General features: G+C 40.9%; 2 protein-coding genes across 11 annotated transcripts in view; one reads left to right on the top strand and one right to left on the bottom strand.

Annotated features, from left to right (window-relative positions):
• fancl (FA complementation group L) overlaps nucleotides 1-2,879 on the top strand; it is a 30,814-nt gene extending 27,935 nt beyond the window's left edge. For all 4 annotated transcript variants that reach the window (XM_004076940.5, XM_011484104.4, XM_078931697.1 and 1 more), the window contains one exon: nucleotides 1,952-2,879. In XM_004076940.5, the coding sequence (XP_004076988.1) occupies nucleotides 1,952-1,993 (42 nt within the window). In that variant the 3' untranslated portion in view covers nucleotides 1,994-2,879. The remainder of the gene's footprint in view (nucleotides 1-1,951) is intronic.
• On the bottom strand, nucleotides 2,050-23,459 carry vrk2 (VRK serine/threonine kinase 2). Of its 7 annotated transcripts, none has more exons than XM_004076968.5 (14): nucleotides 23,300-23,459; nucleotides 22,612-22,750; nucleotides 22,267-22,322; nucleotides 21,353-21,422; nucleotides 20,468-20,555; nucleotides 16,754-16,862; nucleotides 16,489-16,581; nucleotides 16,279-16,411; nucleotides 9,734-9,854; nucleotides 8,684-8,742; nucleotides 7,601-7,761; nucleotides 4,501-4,632; nucleotides 2,546-2,677; nucleotides 2,050-2,388 (listed from the first exon to the last, which is right to left on the bottom strand). In XM_004076968.5, the coding sequence occupies exons 2-14, from the start codon at nucleotides 22,736-22,738 to the stop codon at nucleotides 2,068-2,070; spliced, it is 1,602 nt and encodes a 533-aa protein (XP_004077016.1). In that variant the 5' UTR covers nucleotides 22,739-22,750; nucleotides 23,300-23,459; the 3' UTR covers nucleotides 2,050-2,067. The 7 variants fall into 7 exon arrangements, with proteins under 7 accessions (XP_004077016.1, XP_020564960.1, XP_011482407.1 ...); XM_020709301.3 differs by having other exon boundaries at nucleotides 2,561-2,677; XM_011484105.4 differs by having other exon boundaries at nucleotides 4,501-4,629.
• Between the last annotated feature and the right edge of the window lie 345 nt (nucleotides 23,460-23,804).

Below are 23,804 nucleotides of genomic sequence, written 5' to 3'. Positions count from 1 at the left end.
TCTGATTGTGTGCAATTTAAACATCTGAGTTTATGCCTAAATGAAGGAGCGGCCTTTTAACCTTTTGGCATTATGAAATTATTGGATAAAAGAGGAGGGTAGAATGAAGAGGATATGTTAAAATTGCACTGAGCAAAAACAGGTGTCTGTTAAACAATCCGAAAATGATTTAAAGTGTTATAACATAAAACAGTTCAAATATGAAGAGATTGTTCTCATGAGGACCAGAAAAGGTGAATGGTGTATTTCAAAGTAAAGTAGTTTGTTTCTAGGATGCAGTTCATTCTGGACAGTGATCCTTTATAGAGATTAAATACTTATATTACAGAACCTATTGAAGGATTTTTCAAAAAAAAAGTTTTTTTTTTTTTAATGAACGCAGCAAGTTCAAAAAAAGTGTTTGTAAAATGTTTGTATTTAATACGTTAACTTTGTGAAATTGGTGACATATTCAGCATTTAGTATGTTCTTAAATCTAGGGCTCTAGTTAGTCCAGCAAATACATAGTTTTTTAGTAGTAGGGAGGGAATTCGGACTAAGCCGATGTTTTCAGTCAACCTCTTTAGACTGTCAGGTGAAGAATAGCTGCATTTCCATTACAGATATGCTTAAAACTTTATTGAAATTCTAGAAATGTCAAAAATTAAGCCAATTTCGCAATTACACATTTTCCATTTAATCATAATTATGTGAATGAACGCAAACCAATTCGCACTGTGACCCTTGTGCTATCCTAGGCACTTTACCATTGGGAGTTGGGTCATCTAGACCCACTAGACAGTGCACTGAACCTTTTTTCTTCAATGATTTGTGATCTTCACTGGTGTCCATGGATTACCGTACATGAAATCCTCTTCACCTTTATCCACCTTTGTCATGGTAGGGAGAACACGTCAATGTAAGAATCGGGTCATCTGGACCCCATAGGATAGCACAAGGGATAACTCATTCAAAAACAGGGCAGCAGATGTGATCAATACTTTGATTTACAGCAGATACATTCAAGTTTCTGACACTGCACTGCCGCTCATCATCCATCAAAGGAGACGCCGGCGTCTTATTCAGGTCATGGAGTGGCGAGCTCCTTACATGTCGGTACCGGAGGAAGACATGTTGGGAAATGGTGGTTACAAATATAATCAATATAAATAACCCATGTGCTATCTCAGATGACCCCACCCTTACATGGACGTGTTATTCCTACCATGACAAAGGTGGATAAAGGTGGAAAGATTTCATGTAATCCATGGACACCAGTGAAGATCACAAATCATTGAAGAAAAAAGGTTCAAAACACTGTCTTGTGGGTCTAGATGACCCAACTCCCAATGGTAAAGTGCCTAGGATAGCACAAGGGTTACAGTTCAGCCTAAATTACAGAAGGGGTTTTGTACAAATATACATCTTGTGTCAGAAGATTCATAACCCTCTATTGTAGCAGTAAAATCTGTCCAGTACAAGATGCTTTCAGCTCTGATCTGTTTGCTCAGCTGTTGGACCCGTTTAACCCTTGTGCTATCCTAGGCACTTTAACATTGGAAGTTGGGTCATCTAGACCCACTAGACAGTGCTCTGAACCTTTTTTCTTCAATGATTTGTGATCTTCACTGGTGTCCATGGATTACATGGAATCTTTCCACCTTTATCCACCTTTGTCATGGTAGGGAGAACACGTCAAAGTAAGGGTGGGGTCATCTAAGATAGCACAAGGGTTAAAAAAATAAATGGCTCATACGGCAATGGTATGAGATCTGTGATGATGTGAAAAGTCAGTCCACACACTTGCTGTTTTTCCCATTTTACTTTTATGAAGTCTTGCAAAAGCCCTGACATCACTGAAGGACGACACATTTGATCTTTTTAGCATTTTTACAAATATTCAGTCTAATCTTTTTTTTTCTAGAATGTTCTTCACTGTTACTCAAAGATAATTTTTTTTCTTTCATTCCAGCCCATCACTGTGAAAATGCCAAGTGAAGTCCAGAAGTTGTGAGCTTGAAGAAATACTGTCAAACATACATCTGGGAACTGCTAAAAAGACAAAAAAAGTTTCAGTTTATTGGAGGTTTATTGTGCCTTAACAAACTGTAACACAACACTCAATAGGAGAAAAAGGCCGACCCAGAAGAACCAGGACATGTGAGAGTGTCTCTGCGTGGGAGCAGCATCTTGTCTTGGATCTGTGTGAACAGAGTGTTTCCACAGCTCCTGATCACTGCGGCGTCCTCTTTCATCCCACCCTTCTCTGTAATCCGTGTGTGTTTGCATCTTCTTGTCACTCTGTGTCCTCGTGTGCTTTCCTCTTTGATGCTGGGGTTGATTTCCTTGTTGCCCTGACATCACAGCCAGATCATTTGTTTTCCTGCCGCTCCATTGGGTTCTAGTTCTCTGTCAAAGAGGGCAATTCAAGTGCATGTTCTTTTAGTGTGTAAAGTTCAACTAAAGATGGTTAATATTCAGCCCAGTTATGCTTGAGAAGTCTGCTCGCCCGTCTTTTGTTGTTTTTTTTGCCTCAGAGCTGTTTGGACCGAGCACCAGAACTTACAGGAGGACCCCTTACATGGTCCAAATGAATGGGTTTGGGTCTCACTTCCCCTTCTTCTCCACTGTCTTCTGCATAGGTGCATGGACGTCTGGGCCTCAGAGTTCTCCTGGCAGGAGGTGAAGCCTCTTCCTTCTGTAAAACAGAAGGGTTTGGTCACACAATGAGAACAAACATCAAACGTAAAAGTACCGGAACGGGAACATAAGATGAGCTCAAACGTCAGAACGGCACTATTTTTTGACCCAGAAGTACTTTGAGTGCAGCAAAGAGACAATTACCACCATAGGGGAGTCAGATGTGTTCTAAAAAAATAAATAAAATATTCATTCATTCATTCATCTTCTTCCCTTTATTCCCTTTTGGGGTCACGGGGTTCCTGGAGCCTAACCCGGCCACTCGTGGGCGAAGGCAGGGGACGCCCTGGACAGGTCGCCAGTCTGTCACAGGATAGTGTCCACAATCACACATCCATGCACTCTCACATTCACACCTAGGGACAATTTAGATTAACCTATGAATACATAAATAAATGAAATAATCAAACTTATCGAACCCTTTGTTTGTACTAACAGATAAAATCTCCTGTTGTTTCAAATGGAAAACTTAAAGGGGAAAAAACTGTATTTTACAATTGCACTTGTTTTAATGCTGGGAATTTAGAAGAGCAAATCTGGTCTCTGTGTGGGAAAGTTTTCAGAATGTGAGGGACATTAGAACAACATGCATCCAATGTTAGAGAAAGTGTCTGATTCCATATTTGGGAGTTCTGGAAAGACTCATCTGTGACGCCGCGTTCACACTGGTCTCGAAATTCAAGCAACCACTTCAGATGAAATGTCAATGCACTTTTCGGCCTTCCACATTCAACTCTCATGTTCACTCCTTGCTACACAGCTTTCCAGGTATAAAACATTGAACTGATGTTGAAAGTTAAAGCAGGCTGAAATTTGACCAATAAGGGATATAAAGATGGTGTCCTCTTTAACCCTTGTGCTATCCTATGACCCCAACCCTACATTGACGTGTTCTCCCTACCATGACAAAGGTGGATAAAGGTGGAAAGATTTCATGTAATCCATGGACACCAGTGAAGATCACAAATCATTGAATCATTGGGTCTAGATGGCCCACTGGACAGGGTTACAGGGCCTACATCATGCAAAATCAAGTTTGTGAGCTTTTAACCCTTGTGCTATCCTAGGCACTTTAACATTGGGAGTTGGGTCATCTAGACCCACTAGACAGTGCTCTGAACCTTTTTTCTTCAATGATTTCTGAACCTCACTGGTGTCCATGGATTACATGAAATCTTTCCACCTTTATCCACCTTTGTCATGGTAGGGAGAACACGTCAATGTAAGGGTGGGGTCATCTAAGATAGCACAAGGGTTAAGTGTATTATAATGTTTATTCCTCAATAAAAACAACCCCACAGTGGTATTTTGATCCATTCACACATCTCTAAGGCACCAGCCCCTTCTAATCCACAAAACAGCCCCCTGCAGGAAGAGGGAAACTAACTAATAACTTTCATAGAATAATGCTCTTTAGTGTGTCTAAGGTAATATAGTTTACACTGAAAGGCTTAAGAAAAGCATGATATAGGCCTTTCAATTCACTGAAACACCAGCCGTTTGAAATTGACCATGTAGGAGAAATGAGTAACTGCAGTTTGTGTTCAGCTGGAATTCTGTTAATTGTGTAAATGGTTGAAGAGTTGCGGTTGTCGAAAGAATGTGAACCGGAGCTAAAGCTGTGGTGTTAAATGGTTAAATACCGTTGTTAATCAGATTCTCACAAGACTTTTCTATTTTAGATCAGAACTGAGCTGCATTTTCTTCCACCTGTCTCTAGTCAACCCCGGTGTCAGCTCAAACACTAAAAGCAGGTTATGAGCTTTTTGTGATCTAAAAGCGAGAAGTTTGTGTTCTTGTTAGAATTGTGGGACACTTTACCTGTTGGGATTCGGTGGGGGGTGGTCCTCTGATGAAGTGGGTGGTCACTGGTTTGGACTTGCTCCTCTCTGGTTCTTCATGGTCCCCCTTTGCCGGCCCAGGTTTGGCTCTGGGCGGCCCTCTTGCTTTCTGCTGACATGGAAATTAGTGTTACAAAAGGACAGTTTTAGCTCATTACCCATGATTTAAATGGCTGCATTCTTCCTGTTCTTTCAGAAAAAAACAAACATTCATACAGTTGTAGCTTCTAGTCAGCCGTTCTGTACATCTGTACCTCTCTGCAGAACTGTGATCTCACATAAAACCATCCCATTTCTGTCAGGAACATTCGCTGGCCTTTATCTCCGCTGACATTTACTCTCCTCGCCGTCAGTAAATGGCCACTTGTGTTTAACAAGAGATCAAACTGGCCGGCACTTTGGAATGGAAATGAAATGACACAAGGAGAGGAAATCAGGAACATAATTGGAGACACCCCGAGTGTGTCACCAGCTCCTCCAAAGCGGGCTGCTGAGGGGGCGCCTGCTGGGTCTCGCAGGTCAAGAAGTGATTCTGCTGAATTGTAGAAGAGTTTAGCTCCTCCTCGAGCCATCTAGACCTGACCACCTTTGGTTAGTGTGCTCGCTTTGAAGGGGGCAGCATCAGGGGCAGGTTAAATCCCCCCCCCCCTTTACCGATTGCACAACTGCACTCTGAGGTTAAGAGACTTAACCGAGAAAATATCTGTCAGCATTAAAGTCAACTGATGGACTGGCAGGAGGAAAAACACACGAAAGTACAGTACAGACCAAAGGTTTGGACACACCTTCTCATTCAAAGAGTTTTCTTTATTTTCATGACTGTGAAAATTGTAGATTCACACTGAAGGCTTTAAAACTATGAATGAACACATTTGTGGAATTATATACATAACAAAAAAGTGTGAAACAAATGAAAATATGTCATATTGTAGGTTCTTCATGGTAACAACCTTTTGCTATGATTACTGCTTTGCTCACTCTTGGCATTCTCTTTTACACTTTTTTGTTATGTATATAATTCCACAAATGTGTTAATCCATAGTTTTGATGCCTTCAGTGTGAATCTATGGTTTTCATAGGCATGAAAATAAAGAAAACTCTTTGAATGAGAAGGTGTGTCCAAACCTTTGGTCTGTACTGTATATGGGCTCAAAAAATTCCCAACAGTTTTAAGAACGTGAAAGGTGGTGGGAGGGGCCACGAGTTTAACCTAAATACTCACTCTGATCATCTTTTGGTCCAGTGGTCGCTAAACTATAATTATGCCGTTTTTAGCCAAAATCCACAACTGAATTTTAGGGTCACCAAAAGAAAAAAAAGTAAATTTACAAGAAAAAAAACCCTTTAAATTCTAGAGGAGGGGGCGTGTGTAACTGATTACACATTGGTGTTCTGCGCATGACAGGTTCATGACGTAATGAGACAAATGGACTTCAGGGTGTGTGAATGAAAAGGAGAATAAAGGCTGCAGCGGTCCTCTACCAAAACGTGTCTCTGAGCTCCTTGTTGTCGTATGAAACTCCGCTTTACCGACACCAAACCCCTGAAAGCCGGCTTCACTGAAAATAATCTGATGTTGAGTCGCCAAAATGTTCACAATCTCTTTGTTTTTAAACCTATCCGGAAATAAAGCTTCACAAAAACGCTCCACATATTTCATCTTCAAGCTAGGCCCCGACAAACAGACAACGTTGGAGTTTTTTCCTCGTTAATCTGTGACTTTTTCTCTCATAAATGTTCAACTTAAGACCTCGTAGTTTGACAGTTATGACTTTTTTTCTCTTAAATTTATGACTTAAAAGTCAAAATAAAAATTTTGTTTGTAAACTGGCCCTAAAACTCAGTCGTAAAAATCAAAAAATGTGTTTTGTTTTGTAGGACATAGTTTCTGCAGAGCAGCAGGAGTTATCAGAAATACGTCTCCGACTTGTGGGCGGGGTTGCCAGCGCGGATTAGGCCCGCCCATTTCCCCACTAGCCGCTTAAACCCCAACCTAACATTAGCGGGGCAACGAAAATGGCGAGCAATCTTGGAGCTGTCCAGCTGTACAGTTTAGAGCCAGACGGCAGCTCAGAAAATGAAGACATTCATGGAGAAAACCCACACATGCATGAGGAGAACATACAAGCTCCATGCAGAAAGGTACCAGCTGGGATTTAAACCAGGGCTTTCTGACTGTGAGGCTGGAGCCCCAACTACTGCTCCTCTGTGCAGCAGTCCTTACATAATTACATCAAATTCATTTCAAATCAAAACTTTCCTGAAGTTCAGCTAGGTGGTTTGATAAACTCTGGAACTGAATCAGAATTTTACACAAACAGTTGGGAGACCTATCAAACTAAAAAAGACAGATTTAATATGCTTTAAATGCAAAAAAATTTGCTAAAAACATCCATAAATGTGACCTTATTTTTGTCCACAGTTACATTTTACTTGTGTCGTTAAGAATCTCAATAAAATGTTGTTTCTCATCTCTAAACTGTTGCACATTTTTGCTGTTTCAAAAGTGTGGACATTAAGCTGTATGAAAGGTTTTGTGTCCTGTTCCTGAGGAGGGACGACGGGGACGCTCTTCTGTATTTGTCCTGTCCACCTTAATCATATTCCATGTCCTGAGAAGAACAGTTGTGGGGACTGATCCTCCTCGTGCCTCTTTCTGACGCGGCGTACTACCAATCTCCGTTTGGCTGAAGGAACCTGAACCGTTTCCTGGTTTTGATTTCGCTGTGTTGCTTCTCCAAGTCCCTCCCTGGAAGTGATGGGGCAGGGTCTGTGGAGGGGTACTGTGATGACTGAAGGCCCTCGTTTTTAGTTTCTCCGTTGTATTCTTGAATTTGGTCATACTGTGTAGTAGAACCACCAGTCTTTCTCAACTGAGAAGGTTTTTAAAAAAAAAGAATTTGCGTCATTGTGTACATTTTTTCCAAAAGGAATCAGACAATGGACTAAACCCTGTAGAGCAGAATCTTTTAATGAACAGATTTCCTAAATCCAATGGCAAATATCGGATTGTTCCCCACTACCTGATTTTTGTGGCCAGGTAAAGGGGCTCAAAAGCCCACTCCTCTGGGAGTTCTTACCTTCTCCCGGGTGTTGGAGGTTTTGACAGCTGGTCTTTCAGGCACCGAGAAGTCCAGCTGTCCCCCGACAGAACCGGCTAGTAGCTTTTTGAGATGCTGGTAATCAGGCTTATCTTGGTAGTCCAGAGTCTTCACTTGGAGCAGGAATGCTGCCACTTCGTCTGAAGATGGAAGCAGAATCAACATCAAGAAAAAATGTAAAAATCAAAAATCTTGTAGGAAAATCCCGGATCAAGCCAGTGAGCTAAGGCAACGATCAAATGTTTCACTTCTCTCAGACTTTGGTGTCAGTTAGCAAAATAAGAGCAGAAATGCTGAAATGGGGCAACCTCAAGTCCTGCAGTTAAGACAGGAGGAAACCTGAAGTGTAGCTTTTCATAGCATGGTCATGTTTCTTTTAGACACGCATAGAAATATGAAGGGGCATGTGTCATACACAGACAGCCTTGATGCATCACACATTGTAGTGTGACAGACTGAGATGGAGCTTGTTTCTTTTCCACACAAACACAACTGCTTGATGCATTCTGTGGCTCTTATCTGTGGCGGGCAGCCGGGCTTCTTCCGCAAAGGCGCACAGAACTCCACCCATACATCACAGCGCTGTGACCTCTCCTCACAGGGCGGCGAGATAAAACACGGCAAACTTTGAAAGGTATTTGGACGGAACAGCTGTCTAATGATGACAAGGAAGAGCGAGGTTCCGGGGTTTTTCTGTGGGGCGGCCATGATCTGGTGCAGCTTGAACCATCCCTTAACCTCTTTAAATGTTGTGATTTCCATGGCAACGACGACAAATATAAACAGGCAATTTCAGTGGGAAAAAAAGAAACACCTCTCCATCTAATTTCATAAAACATCTCTAAATGTCTGACGTTTTTTTTTAAAGAGTAATGACCTGTTAAGTAACTGCTACAGAAAGAATGTCTTTTTTAGAAAAAAGCATTTTAGTTTTGTTGTTTGCGTCTGATTGGACGAAAAAAATCTATATTTCCCACCAGTTTCCACCTGTCTTAATCCCAGTCTCTCTGTTGTACCTCAGAGGTTTCAATAACCCTGTTAACCTGAGGGGGCCCCACTCACCTGTGCTGGCCTCCCTCACCGACAGCCGCTGGACAGAGTCTGGCAGGTCGTCCATCAGTCTGAAAAAACGGGCAGAAAAGGGGTTTGTTTTTTGTTCAAAATAAACAAAGATTCTGCTAACTAAACAAACTTCATTACGTGAACATTAAAAATTATGAGCATCTCCAATCAGCATCCTCTATATGTATTGATACTTTCATTAAAAGCATTGTAAGTCTACCTGACAACGCATTTTAAAATAGTGTTTAAAATAATCCCAGTAAAGTTCATCTGCACTCAAAAGCAGTTTTGTAAACTACTTTTAGAAATGGCAAAAAAAAATAATAACCTTTGAGATGTCTCGTGCTATCCTATGACCCCACACTTACATTGACATGTTCTCCCTACCATGACAAAGGTGGATAAAGGTGGAGAGGATTTGAATCCATGGACACCAGTGAAGATCACAAATCACTGAAGATAAAAGGTTCAGCGCACTGTCTAGTGGGTCTAGTGACCCACTAGACAGTGCGCTGAACCCACTAGACCCAACTAGGTCTAGATCCATCCCCACTAGACCCAACTCCCAATGTTAACGTGCCTTGGAGGCACGTTAACATTGGGAGTTGGGTCACCTGGACCCCACAAGATAGAACAAGGGATATGTATAGTTTTTGGCAGCATAAAGGGTTAAATGTGAACAAACAAATGTTGGACTAAGGCTTTGTGGGTGGGTGCCAACATTGGACAAAAGGGTCGGACCAGGAGTAGATGCCTGAGTGTTTTGGTAATCCACCTCAAAACAGAAAGAAATTACATGAAATTTGGATGAAAACATGCTTTAATTTGGATTAAAAACAAATGTATTTACTTTAAACTGAACATTTTGGAGTTCTTATTTCAAAATTGTGGCTTTTGTTCCCATTTTGGTGTCAATTCCACCAACGGGTTGATGCCCTTCAGGGAAGAACGCAGACTTTATGTGGTGTTGGAATGATCGAAAAAAAAAATAGTCAGCAGTTTGACAACTCCCTGATGCCAAAACCTTTTGGGGAAGACACGCCCACCCACCTGGCCTTGACCTGCTGGACCAGAGCTGGATCCTTGAGAACATTGTCCCATGGCAAGGACCCACATAACCAGTGTAGAAGGCAGAAACCTAGAATCTGAAGATCTCCACGTCTTGATGGTGCTTTAAACAAAGGAAAAGTAGAACAGTGAAACAAACAGGAAAGGAAAATGTTTGTACGGTAACAAAGTTGAGGAATTTCCCCATTTCTGTGACCACCATGTAGAATGGGGATCCATCCCGTAGATGCAACATGGAAACCTCCTCAGTGTGAAGAAGCAGCTGTGTTGGATTGAAAGGACTTTTGTGAGTGATTGTGTGGCCAACCTCAATACTATGCAATGATTTGTGGAGTTTACTAAAAGAAAAGTAAAAAGCACAACATTTATTAGCATTGGTCTACATTTATGGGTGGAGTCCATCAGGGATCCAGGCAGCTGGAGCTTTGGGGTTTGTGGTTCAGTACCACAAACAGCTGCTGCTTACCGCATGGGGAATCACCTGCTGATTGTCTCCATCAGAAGGTAATGTCCTCCACGAGCTGCATTGGTCCTCCAATGATCTGGTCTTTAGAGGGGGTGTGGTCTCTAGCATTTAGAACCAGATTATAAGGAAAGGGGAGGGAGGAAAGTAATAAGATTTCATTTTGGCCAACTCTTGTTAACCCTTGTGCTATCTTAGATGACCCCACCCTTACATTGACGTGTTCTCCCTACCATGACAAAGGTGGATAAAGGTGGAGAGGATTTGAATCCATGGACACCAGTGAAGATCACAAATCATTGAAGAAAAAAGTTTCAGCGCTCTGTCTAGTGGGTCTAGATGACCCAACTCCCAATGTTAAAGTGCCTAGGATAACACAAGGGTTAAAGTACTCTGATAGGTCTGACTGAGCTCCTGTAGGAGAATGTCCACTACCGGTCCTCATGGATTCTGAGCAATGATCCAAGCGCAGCAGCAAGGTTTGGGTTGTTAGGGCCCGTCGAGGGTCATAAAGGAAGGGCGGCCACATCTCAAGGAGAACACAAGTGTGTCTTGAGGTTCCCTTGAGGCTCATGTGGCCACTTTTAGGGACATCATGAAAATGTCAGCCTCACCGAGCGGTCTACAACCTCATGTGGGTCACCTGTGTGCCTTGTACAGGTTTACCCATTCCTCACCTGCAGACAGCCCATGTTTATCTGTAAGTGCAGTTGGGAGTAATGCATTACGTTGGTTGGCAGACTTTCCCTGACGACAGTTGGTCCTATTGTCATTTTTCGGAGGAACTAAAGGTCTCTTTTAGATAATTCCACCCTGAATATTATTGAATATTGAATATTTTTTTAAGAAGAGGTTTTATGTGGTGAACTTGGGTGCAGATAGGCTTTAAACTGAAAGAGTGGATCTCAAACATATGTTAAACACCATTGATCTAATTTAGGTGTTACAAATATGTTTTAAAAAAAACAACAACATTTATGCAAACCACGTCTGAGTGACTCCTCTGAGTTTACATCACAGCAAGGAAGTGGCTTTTTGTTTAAATGATTGTGACTCAATGTCTCAGCGTCAGAACAAAGACAGGAAGACTCATGTGGAAAAAGCAGTCCAGCTCCCAGAGCACTATTATGGATAAACAATTAAAAAGATCAACAACTGCATTAAGTGTTACTGCCCTCCGTGTGCGCTGTGGGCACAATGTTGTCGCTCATTACAGTTTTTATGTGCCTGCTGTTCTGTGCAATTGAATGTAAAGAACAGCAATAAAGTGAATTTCGCAACATGTGTGTGTTTGTGCATATTAACACACTTTCAAATGAAACTTGGGCCTGCATATTACATAAATACACATGGCCGGCTTGCGTTTGTATCATGCTTCAGATGGGGGGGGGGGTGCGCACTGAAGGCTGTGGGCTTAATTATCTGCTATTGTTATTCAGATTCCCTTAAGCGAGCTACAGTGTCACACTCGTAACCCTTCTACCTCGCCGTCTCGTTGTTTGGAGACGGTCATCAGTTCTCTGTCCGCCCACCGAATGGCAATAATTACACCGTTTAGCTTTGGGTATGGAAAAATGCCATTTGGACATTGCGTTCAAAACTTACCATGGCAACCTGTCAGCACCTTTGCAGACGGTAATGCCGTCGGGTCTGAGCGCTACATCAAGGTAGGATCATTGGTCATACATGGGTTCTTTTAACTGAAGTTTAAAAAAAAAAAAAAACCTTAATAGGAGGACTGGGATTTGTTTCTCATAGCTTGGTTGTTGCGTTCCTATCAAATGTCCACTAGAATGGACTCTAATGCCTTAAGGGATTGTGTCATATATTTTGGGATGTCTGGGAAGTCATTCATTTTGTGTCAAATTGTAATTTCCTGCGATATTGAATGAAAACTGTGCTGTTATTCTATAAGAACCACTAGCTGTGTTCCCTCATTTACTGTGGAGATTACGCTCCAAAAATAACCTGCGATAGGTCAAATCTGCAAAGTTGGATTATAGATGTTTTCCAGCTGTAAAACTGCTCACTACACAAAAAATATTTTGAAAGTTCTGCATATGGTGCGTGATTTGAACTATAATAAACACATCCATCTTTGCTAATAATGTACTTTTTCTGCAAGTCCTGTGTTCAAACTTCAAGGGCTTCTGGGGGAATTTCCATTGTGTTCATTTCCATAACAAACTGCGTGCGTTCTTGAGTGCGCGACGCCGCCGCCCGCCGGACGATTTTGTGTTTGGGGTGGGGGGGGGGGGGGGGGGGGGGGGGGGTCGCAAGAGTCCCGACACCGCTACTCTTGCTGCTTCATCACTGCGGTGATCAAAAATCCCACACATACTGTTATGTGTTAATAAAGAATAGTGAATTGTAATTATTAATTGTATTCATTTGCGACGCGGCCTCCGGGGGATTTTGTGTTCGGCCCCTGCTGCTTCATCACCGCGGTGATCAAAAATCCCACACCGTCACAGCTCTACTCCTGAGCGAGTTAATAATAATAATAATAATAATAATAATAAAATAATAAAGTAAAATAATAGGGAATCAATCACCGTTCTTCTGGGGGAAACCGTCTTTTATTACTGTTCTCCTTCATTCTGTAACACCAAACATGAACGCGCACCCCCAACACTTTTGCGCTGCACGCGCTCCTCCTTCCTCAGACACACGCAGGGCGCTGACACACTGGTTTCAGCACATACACAAACTCATTCTACAGCACCTATATAGTTAGGTAATTAGTTAGATAGTTAGTTGTTACTGTTATTTGTTAATGAAGAATACTACGTTGTAATTATTAATTTCCATTCTATTCATCTGCGACGCGGCCGCTCGGGAATTTTGTGTTCGGCGGGGGACGGTTGACTGCGACACCGCGATTATCGTTGCTTCATCACCGCCATGATCAAAAATCCCACAGCTCTACCTTCAGCCAATCAGTACGCACACGCGCGCTGCTGAAAAAAATAAATAGATAAAGGAGGCAATGTTGCACTGAAAAAAAGCTGTGAAACAGCGAGACAGTGAAAAGCTGACCCAGGATATAGCGAGGGAACACTAACTGATCCCTCAATCAAGCATCCCTGACGCGCTCACAAAACTGTTAAAAGTTCTAATCCTAGATGCAGAGCACCAAGTAGGAGATCATTTTCTGGTTTCCTAAAGGATCAAAAGGGCAAAAACTGTGCTGGCAGCTTAAAGGTGGTCCAGACGCAGCATCTACAGGAGCTCGATGGACGTGTGCAACCACAGACGAAGCAGCAAACGCTGCTGGAGCTTTTACAGTTCTGAACCACTGGACCCGACTGAAACGCTTAATACATCGTGTTGATTATTTTCAGTTTAAAACCGCACCAAATGTTACACAACTGACCCCAAACGTGGGGAGAGTATGTCATTGCATTCTTACTGCATACCAGAATGAGTCTCTACTGGCTAAATTTAAGAAGAATTTCTTATTTATTGTTCATTACACCAGGCCCAATATAAGAAAGGTTTTTCATCATTCTTACTTGCTTAGTAGCAAATTGAAAGAAGGATTTTTAGGGGGAATTGTTCGTGTTTGGTTGTTGTTTTGTATACAAACCGAATTGTGGGGAAAGTAAATTGTTGCATCCATGGTACTGATAACTACTAGTGAGGAAAATCAAAAGACTGAATAAGACTGTGAAGTTTGACCAGCAGCTCCTTCACTAAAGACATAAAAACTCTTCAAAACTGCCACAAAACAAACCAACTAATGAATCTCCCACTTCTACATATGTATTACAAATCACTGATGGGACTTTTTAACAAAAAATTTGTGAAAAGACAGAAAGGGAGAAAGGCAACACAAAAAATAAAATAAAGCTATTTCCTGCAAGATAAGATGAAAGTTGCATATTTTTTCTGTATCTGGAAACATAAAAAAAAAAAAGAAAATCCTAATTTTTAGGTCATATTCCCCACCCAATCTCTTAGACTAATTGCCACAGATGCTCTTCCGCATGCAGAAACACCAGCTTAAAAAGAAAAAGAAAACATTTTCAAATATGTTTTATTTAGATAGAAAAAGCTAAAAAAACACATTTTCTGCTCTACCTTTACTCCTTTAAAAAAATACCCTTAATTTTAGCCTACTTTCCATTTGAAGGGTTTTGCTGACAGGACACCCCCCACCTCCTTTTCTGTGATCGATCACATTGATAGAAACTCTGATAAGGCAATTAGGCAGCATGGGGCGTTCCAATTCACAGTATCGAGCTGCGAGGAAGTGGAGCTGGAGGCGCCAGAGTTCATGGGGGTTATTTGTGACTCCAGTCCGGCTCTAACTAAACATCAAAGGCTTTAATTAATGGAGGCATGAATTCCAGATGCAGGTTATGACTTTGGCTAATTAAGGAATTGTTAAACAGAGATGATGCTGGGAATACGGCGGGAGCCGAAGGTGGGGTAATCGATGGTCACTGTAGACAAACTACCCGTTTACAATGTCTGTTGGTAGAGGCAGAGGATCACACACCACAGATCCCTTTCTTTAAGTACCATTGAAGCTGTAAACACAAATAAAAACGCTATGGGCAAGATTTGCAAAGTCTCTTACCTGTAAATGATTTACTACCCGTTTTTTGAAAATGTATTTAAAAGAAAAATCTGTCCCAAGAGCAAAGTTTGGGAGAAGATATTCCATAAAGGTCAAATTATTAAGATTTGTCAAGAAAAGAAATCATCTAAGGAGATTTCCGAAACAATCATCAACTTAAAAACTGCAGACCAGGTTACTGGTCGCAGAAGAAGACGGAGAACCATCATCTCTGAGGAGGAAATAATATGAATGAATTTTAAATGATTACTAATGAACCTAGACATTTAATGAATCAAAATAAAACTCCAGGGTCATGGGTGACATGGGCATTGGTCTTTAATTTTCGGTCTTTGAAATTAATGTCTGGCATTGAACCAACCGTCCGCCATCCAAAAGAGGGTGTTACAGAGAAGGTATTCTACGATCTAAATGCATATTGCACGAATTAAAACTGGTCATATGTGAATATACGTGGAAAAAGTCAGAAAAGTTGTGAAAATTCTCTGTGAAATTCTCCAAGATGAATCACGAATGAATGAGTCCCATTAAAAGTACCAAAGATGTACGAATAAACCACGCAAAGAACATGTAAATCAACTTAGAACTTAAACCGTGCGTGATCATTGCGCTGTATAAAGGTTGTACATTGGTGGTACATGCGTGAAAAGATATTTGTGTATGCATCTCGCAATAATCACAAACAATTGTGTAAGATCTACGTAATAATTGAGTAAAAAGTATGTAAAATCCCCATCGACAGCTTAACTCTCAACAGACCACAAATTTTGGACAGCTAACAACCGAATTCACGTAAAGACCCGTCGGCCGAAACCCTTCACGAATGACGAATGTAAGAAACACTTGAAGTACGTATATCAGGCATGTATCAAGAAGGCCAAAATGTCATGTGGAAAATGAGCAAAATGTACGCAGTGGCTCTGTGACACGGCCTTTAGATTCTTTAGGTTGTAGAGAACCTAACATGACCTTCTTCCACAACTATGGAGCTCCATGACTCCAGAAGGTTGTGTGGTCATGCACCCATCATGACTGCTGTCAATGTGACTTTTGGGGGCAAGATAGAATCTGAGGATTCGGCAGGTGAAAGGCTAGGATCCGTGATGTTCAGTTATAACACATGAAATACAGAACAATACATTCATTTTTTCAGTTAATTACATTGAAGCCCACAGCGTATCACTGCCCCAGGCTCCTCACTGCACTAATACTCACACAATCCATCAATGGTTAGTTTATCAAAGTCCTACTAAAACATTTTGACCGATTTTTGAGCGCCCTGTACCTTGAAAAATTGGTTCCAGGACAGTAAACACAAGCTAAAATATACATAGGGATCACCGGATAAAAATGGGTTGTGGATTTAAAAAAAACAAAAGTTAAGAATATTAGTTGAGGCCTAAAAAACACAGTACTTAAACAAAATACAGTACTTTCTCTTATAATAAGCATATATTGTTAATGTGATGCATAGCTTACAAAGGCCTTTGTGGGCATCAAGGCTGGTGTACTCAATGGTTCCATTATGGCCCTTTTTGGGGTTTTCTTTGTATTCTTTGTGAGCTCCACCTGGACAGTATCTGTAGGACAGCCCATAGTCTGCGAGGTAGACCTAAAGCAGAAACAGCATAGATTAACCTACTGATGAATTGGTGTCGGTGCAGAAGGTGGTGGATGCAGTGAACTAACCTCTTCAGAGTCTCTGTAACTCAGCATGACGTTAGCAGCTTTGATGTCTGCGTGGACGTACTCGTTTTCATGAATATATTCCAGCACATCCACCTGGCAAAGGAACCAAAACGCTCCAAGTCAAAATGAACACATCTGAATGGAAGTGCGTTCTCCTCGTGAGGGATCGTTCCCTGCTTACAGAGACATTTATACTACAAGGTTAGTGCTGAAGCTGCATCAGATCAGATTATTAAACCAAGATAAAAAGGCACACAGATCTAACCAGTCTTTGACCCAGTTGGAGAACAGTGGTCTTCTTCAGGCGTCCTCCGTTGGCCTCACAGATTTTCTGCAGGTCTGTACCCAAACGGTCCATAACCATGAAGCGATAGCTGGGAAAGAAACAAAAGACAGTCTACTAACTCCACTTTTACAGACATAAGAGGCCCTCACCACCAACACCTCAGAGATCTTATTCCCTGATGTTGAAATAAATGTTTTCCCATGCTGTCCAAAACGCTGAGTGAGCGAAAACATCCCCTCTACTCATTTACAAAAACCATCACCAGAAAAAAAAAAAAAAAAACACCCCTACATATTATATGGGCATAAAATAAATTTTAACAAATGCGCAAAATTCTAAAGATAAGTGGTTAAACAGAGACAGCCTCAATTTTTATGAACAGGTATTTACCAACCCTAATATGACCAACATTTCAATTTTATTACTATCAGAGTCCAGAGCTCCATTAGTCTCTTGGTTATGATGTAATATGAATCATATGTTACTCTTAATTAAAATGTACGATCCTATGAAATTCAATTAGATCACATTTGAACTGAAACTGTTTTTTTTTTACTGCAGACTTTTTTACTGAAAGGTGCCCTGAGATTTCTTTTTTTTTCCTGTCATTATTGGAGCAAACCCCCAAAGCTTCTGCCTTTGTAAAGGTGTTCACATTTTCTGACAGTTTCTTAATGAGAAGATTTCAATTTGCCACACCTAAAAATGTACCTCAAGCCCCACGGGAGAACAAAACTCCAGCTTCATAACCAAGGTCCTTACCTGTGAGCTGAATGACATTTTGGTGTCTCAGCTTTTCTGCTGGATGTGGTTTCTGTGGGGCTCTGAAGGAGCACATCTGTGGGTTTTAGGATCAACAATGGTAGAGTAATAAAACATAAGTTTAGTTTGTTTTAATTTAAGGTTTTTAAGTTTGGTTTTTTCATCCCATTTTATAGAATGATCCTGTTTTGTGTCAAATATCTCCACCTAGATTCATGCAAACTTACAGTGGAGGACATGAGTGTTTGATCCCTTACTGATTTTGTAGGTTTGCCCACTTTTTCACACAAGTGCACCAAAAGTTGTCCTCTTTACCCCCAGCTTCTTGTTGATGTTTTTTTGAGTCTATTGCATTGTTGGGAATGGTCTACAACAGGGGTCGGGAACCTTTTCGGCCGAGAGAGCCATAAACGCCACATATTTTTAAATGTTTTTTCGAAAGAGCCATACAATAGTGTAGCGTCCTTTTCCCACACTGAGGCACAGAGTCTTAACCTCTTTTAAGGTTCTTTATTCTAGGTACTGTAGACCACAACAAACGCCGTAAAATTAATTCAGCAACTCCTGAATCTCTGCCGCCGACGCCGAGACGAGAGCGCTTCTCCCAACTTTATATCCCCCCCTCCCGCTCCAGCACTCCCATTTCCCTTATTCGGCCCATAGCTGAACCCCATTGGTCCAAACTCCATAACAACAAGCTGAGCGACAGAACTGAGGGCCAATCAGATCTCTGCTTGATCGATGCGTTCCATGAACTCCAGAACTTTTAATGCGGCCCAGCAGCCAAGTTAAACTCAGTCCGCAACAATATGTTTAAAACTAAATATACAAGTGTATGTGTGCATTTGATGTAATTTCAACACTTTCAAAGTACAATAGGTCTGTGGATTCTTTTTAATAACATTGTTATTCTGTTGCTGATAAATGATGAGTATTTCTCGTGGTAGTTTTGCTGATGGTCTGGTCTGGTTGATACGTGGTGAGTTTCTGCTTCAAACGGAATCTTAAGTCTGAATGTTCTTTAGATGTGAGACAGACATGGAACCAGACACACACTCACACGCTGCAGTGAGTGACGGGCAGCGGGTTTTACGTTTTTACCATCCCTGCGCGATTCACCTGCTGCCGGTCCCCCCCTCTGCTTTCTTCCTCTAACACCCCGTCCCCGAAACTGCGCGCTCTTCCTCAGAGACGGGAGCGCGCAGTTTTAGGCACAGCAATTCACAGGTTTCTGGGTGGTACAAACTCTGTGAAATAATAGATAATACTAGTAAACTGCAAGCACTCCAAGCACCGCTACTACTGCGCGCCTCTGGCATGGCATCGCGCCCGAGAAGGACTGGTCTAATGAAAAAAAAAGTATAATTAAGGATTTGTCTGCGAGCCACATGTGACCATCAAAAGAGCCATATATGGCTCGCGAGCCATAGGTTCCCGACCCCTGGTCTACAATCTTCTCTCTTAAATAGACTGAAAGCTCTTTAGTCTATCGTAGTTTGGAGTCTGAGGCTATGTCCAAATTCCCACCCTGTGCTGTCCGAATCTACGATTCTAAAATTGAGTGCCCTACAAATTTCCCATAGGTATCTGCAAAAAAACAGTGTGCATCAATGCTCACTAGATCGGATTTAGACCACAATGCATTGCGTCTGAACAATTTTTGCAAAAATGTATTTACATTTTTTTTTAATAATCATCAACGTTTTTATCTTCAGAAGACAGTGGACTCATAAAACGTTCATAATAATTAGATTTTAACTTCGGTGTGTGCAGCCTTTTTTTGTCAAATGTTTCACGTGTAATACATGTTTTTTGCAGCTCAGTTTTATGTTATTTCTTTTTATTCACTGATCCTTCATTAATGGAGTTATGTGGGTTTTAATAAGAGGACAACATTTAAAAGGATTTATGCTAGAGTAACAAGCAAACATATGTTTTCTATGCAACTGTAATTGTCACTTTAAAAAGTTATAATAAATAAATAATGAGTTATTTAACATGGAGTAGTTACATTTATTTTTAATTACATTAAATTACATGTATAAGTTACATCTGGCCCTTTGAGGACAGCCACTATGCAGTGAATATGAGTTTGACACCCCTGGTCTAACTGATCTGTGTGAACCACGACTCTAAAGCGATGTTCACACTGGGCATGTGACATCCTAGAACGTGCATTTAGCCCAGTGTTTACAATGAACAAGCAGGAGGGGCTTCTTCTTTTTCAACCGTTTACTAGCGTATGTCCAGCACCTACAGTGGGATGAGGCTTGGTGCGAAATGCCGAAGCGGTGCAAACCTCGTAAAATCTTTCTTCATTCTCAGCTCTATTCCAATTTATGAAAGCCTTGGTGTCATAAATTTTGTAGTCGGACAAAAGCCCCATTTATAAATTTCTCTTTCGTGATCAATTTTCCAACAGTTAACACTTCAATGAATTAACGGAATGTATCATCCATATGTCACTAACAAACCCTGAGCGGTCAAAGTTCGACCTTGTTGACCTTTAACATCCGTTCAATGGCCAAGCGTTTTGTACTTTGATCCTTAAAACCGGCGTAGAAGCTTGCATAGCTGTGTGCGAACGCCAGAGTTTTTAACGCAAAAGCCCAAAATGCGCGTTTACAAAGACTTTTCATTGAAATTGTTCACTTAAACACACGTTGCCGAGGACGGTGTTAGTGTAGCATTAATGGTAACTTGGGATTCACATACTTTTTTTCTCAATGAAATGTAAATTAATGTATGTAAATTCTTTAAATTAAATTTCTTCATTTTCTATCTCTTACTGTTCAGATGAAACCACCATTAAGATGACAAATTGGATCAAGTACTTATTTCAGTATCAAATACTTATTCCCCTTTAGAATCCACTGTTCTGAGAAAACACACATGTAACCTGAAGCTGCTAGTTTGTGTCACTGTCTGTACCTGAGGCCAGAGTATTCAGCAAGTCCCGATCCCCAGTATGTGGGGATTCCCAAAAACTCCAGCTTCTTTTCCGTCTTCCATTTTCCCACTGGAAACGGATTATAAAAGAGAAAAAAAAAAAAAAAGCGTTACCGTCCTGCCAAGCATTCAGCCGTGCACAAAAGCATTGATGTTGTTGAGTCAAAAGGGCATGCATCAAAAAGAGTCAAACCATTAAAAAAGTAAAAGCTCAAAAGCCGAGCGAACGGCACAAACCCGCGCCGCCCTGCAGCATTCAGCCGCACTGACAGCAGTCTGAAGGACTGGCTGGCATCTAGACTTTACTTTAGTTCTCTAAAAAAGGTCATGATTTCATGATTGTCTTAAGCAGACACCCCGACCTTCCTCACATCCCTCTTTCACTCCTCCAGTTTGAATGGAAAAGTTCAGCTCTACAGAAAGTGATGTTTCTTTCAAGTGATTTGTCCTTGAAGACGGTGGAACAAGATCATGCAAATGTCACAACAAGAGCGTTAGGAATAAAAGGTGAAACTTTGGAGAAATACACACACAAAAAAGCAGCACAAGTGTTGAGAGTTTAAAGAGTGTTGGGATCCAATGAAAACTGGCCTGACTGGCTCTAGACCAGGCAGCCAGGTGGCCCGGGCCACAGTGGAGGCCCAGGCATCATTCCGTGTGAGTAGCTTCCTCTCTATCTGAAAACACTGGAGAGCTCAGACAAGCGTGGACGAGGAGGCCCAGACTGCCACTGAGGTGTTGGCTTTGTCTTCTTATTAATTACTGTCAAGCAGGCAGCAGAACCTCTATGTCTGCATCCACTTCATCAGTCAGCTGCAGTCGGGCTCCAACAAGCTGCCGGGACGCTGGACAGGATGTGCTACTCACTGCTCTCAGGTTTGGCTGCCCTTTGGTAGAACTTGAGCTCGGAGAACAGGGGGCCGTTCTCCTTGTACTCCTGCACACACAAGCACAAGTTTGATTCCTACTAGCTAAAGATGAGACAGCTAGGGACAGGGTTCAATTTCCACATTTAAATTTAACTTACAACCTTTTTTACATAGTTTGGTTTTTCTTTTTTTCCTTCTCACTTTCTGTGAATTTCACTGTTTCAACGTAACAAAAGAAAAGGTAATATGTTAAGATGTATGAATAGTTTTTTTTAATCTTATTTTGTTGGTAATTATTTGCCAATAACCATCATAAACTGAGCTTTTGTCAGCAATGTCTGCAAAAAATAAATTCTCTGGTTCTGGTCCAGTTTTTTTATTTTTGAAAATTTTATTAGGTACACCTTTTTAGTACCGGGTTGGACCCCCATCCCCTTCAGAACTGCCTTAATCCTTGGTGGCTTATAGATTCAACAAGGTACTGGAAACATTCCTCAGAGAGTTTGGTCCATATGCCAATCTTCTGTTCCTCCACATCCCAAAGGTGATCTTTTGGGTTGAGATCTGGCCATTTGAGTCCAGTGAACTCATTATCATGTTCAAGAAACAAGTCTGAGATGATTCCAGCCTTCTCACACGGCGACTTAACCTGCTGGAAGTAGCCATCAGAAGATGGATACGCTGTAGTCATAAAGGGATGGACATGGTCAGCAACACCATTCAGGTAGGCTGTGGCATTGGAACCATGCTCAATTGATACTGAGGGATCCAAAGTGTACCCAAAAAATATTCCCCTACCATTATACCACCACCACCACCCTGACCCGTTGATACATGGCAGGATGGATCCATGCATCATGTTGTTGATGGCAAATTCTGACCTAACTATCCAAAACATTGAAGCTGACTCACCACTTTGATGACAAATTGTGTGTCCTCTGGAGTGGGTTGGTATATGTTCTCGGAGGCTTTCACATGAGAGAAAAAGAAACAGGCGACTTTTAAAAGTTAGAAAACAGAAACTTTCAAGTTTTAAAGTGTCTATTAGGATTTTGCAAACACTGTATAACAAAGTTTAAGTGACACAAATAAATCTATTGTGAATTATTGATGTGTAGGATGATGCTAAATAGAGTTTTAGCAAATAAAAAACTTGTTTCCAGCAATCTGATCTAATCATATGGCTTCTACAATCTAGCAGACATTAAATCAATTAGTCCAAATGTGGCAAATAGCAAAATGACGGTTCATTTATACCCAGATAGATCAGTCCAAAGCCACCCTGCCCGATCTGTTTGCCCAGCCTCCACTTCTTCTTGCCGTCTGTCAGGATGAAGCCCTCTGGCAGCGGTTTGGGTAAGGTGCTCTTCTTTGGTGGTGCCATGTTCACTGTCGACTGAAAACGCCATAAAAGCTAAGCTATACAGATCATGGTCTGTTAGTTTTAAACTGAGGACACGTGGTTTAATCAATAACTGATCGCGTGCCGTTGAGACTTTTCTTTCAGAAAAAAACAAAACTGAAACAACAGTCATAGGAGTGAGGGATTATATTTGTAAATTGATTAAGTCTGAAATGTTCGCAACATTTAAATACAGTTACAGTTGGAGGAGTTTCTTCGATGAGCACATTAGATAAATGTAAAAATTAGCCGTTAATTAATTAATAAGAAAAAAACTGCAGCATCGCTACTCAACGTAACTACTACAGACAAACATCAAAAGTACAATTTTTTGATAGCAATGTTTTAAATAATCAAGGAAACGGGAATATTGTTTTAACAATACTTAAAATGACTTCAGCTAACTACAAAATTAGCCTTTTTCCAACGTCTGTAATAAAACATGACTCGAGCATAATGCGAAAACACTGGGCATAGAACAAGCTAACTTTATACTTTAAAATAAAATGTAAAAAAAAAACTTATAGTTTAAACTCAACAAACCGAAAATCGTTTAGGCGTCCATCTATCACGGGTTTTCACCTCTTTTACAGGGGAAAACCATTGTTTACTTCCTGAAACTCGTCCAGATTTGACAAACAGCCAATCAGATTTAAGAAGGTTTTGACGAGTAACCAATGGAATTTAGAAGAGTGAGGAAGGCGGGGCTACAAGGGAGGCAGGGGGATTTTTCCGGAGTTTTATAGATATTATAATATCTAAAGACAAATTATTGCACACTTTTTATTCTTATAAATGCCTTTTTTTTAATTCTTTTTTTTAACCAAAGGAGTAAATTCATTTGTAATATTTATTATTTTTTGCAACTACTTTTTTCTTTCCACTTTCAAATGAGCGTTATCTCAAACTTAAAAAGAGCCTGAAACAAATGAGAGACATTTTATATTATTATTTTATTTCAGTTTGGATTATTTTAAAATCTGTTAACAAACATTTCAAGCCACATCACTTCAAAAGAGTCAGATTGTATTTTATTGAACTGTATTTT

Source organism: Oryzias latipes, chromosome 15, assembly GCF_053564925.1.
Source record: "Oryzias latipes strain Hd-rR chromosome 15, Olatipes_Hd-rR_3.1".
Lineage (NCBI taxonomy): Eukaryota > Metazoa > Chordata > Actinopteri > Beloniformes > Adrianichthyidae > Oryzias > Oryzias latipes.
This window is presented reverse-complemented; position numbering and strand designations above follow the sequence as displayed.

What these genes read in the sequence shown, in the direction of transcription:
- vrk2 (XM_004076968.5), bottom strand. Translation starts at nt 22,738, where the DNA reads ATGGCACCACCAAAGAAGAGCACCTTACCCAAACCGCTGCCAGAGGGC. An exon ending in CACAATTTGTCATCAAAGTG is followed by an intron (nt 21,423 to 22,266) that starts GTGAGTCAGCTT and finishes TTGTGTGTGCAG; the next exon opens with GAGTACAAGGAGAACGGCCC. An exon ending in GCTGAATACTCTGGCCTCAG is followed by an intron (nt 16,863 to 20,467) that starts GTACAGACAGTG and finishes TTTCTTTCCCAG; the next exon opens with CTATCGCTTCATGGTTATGG.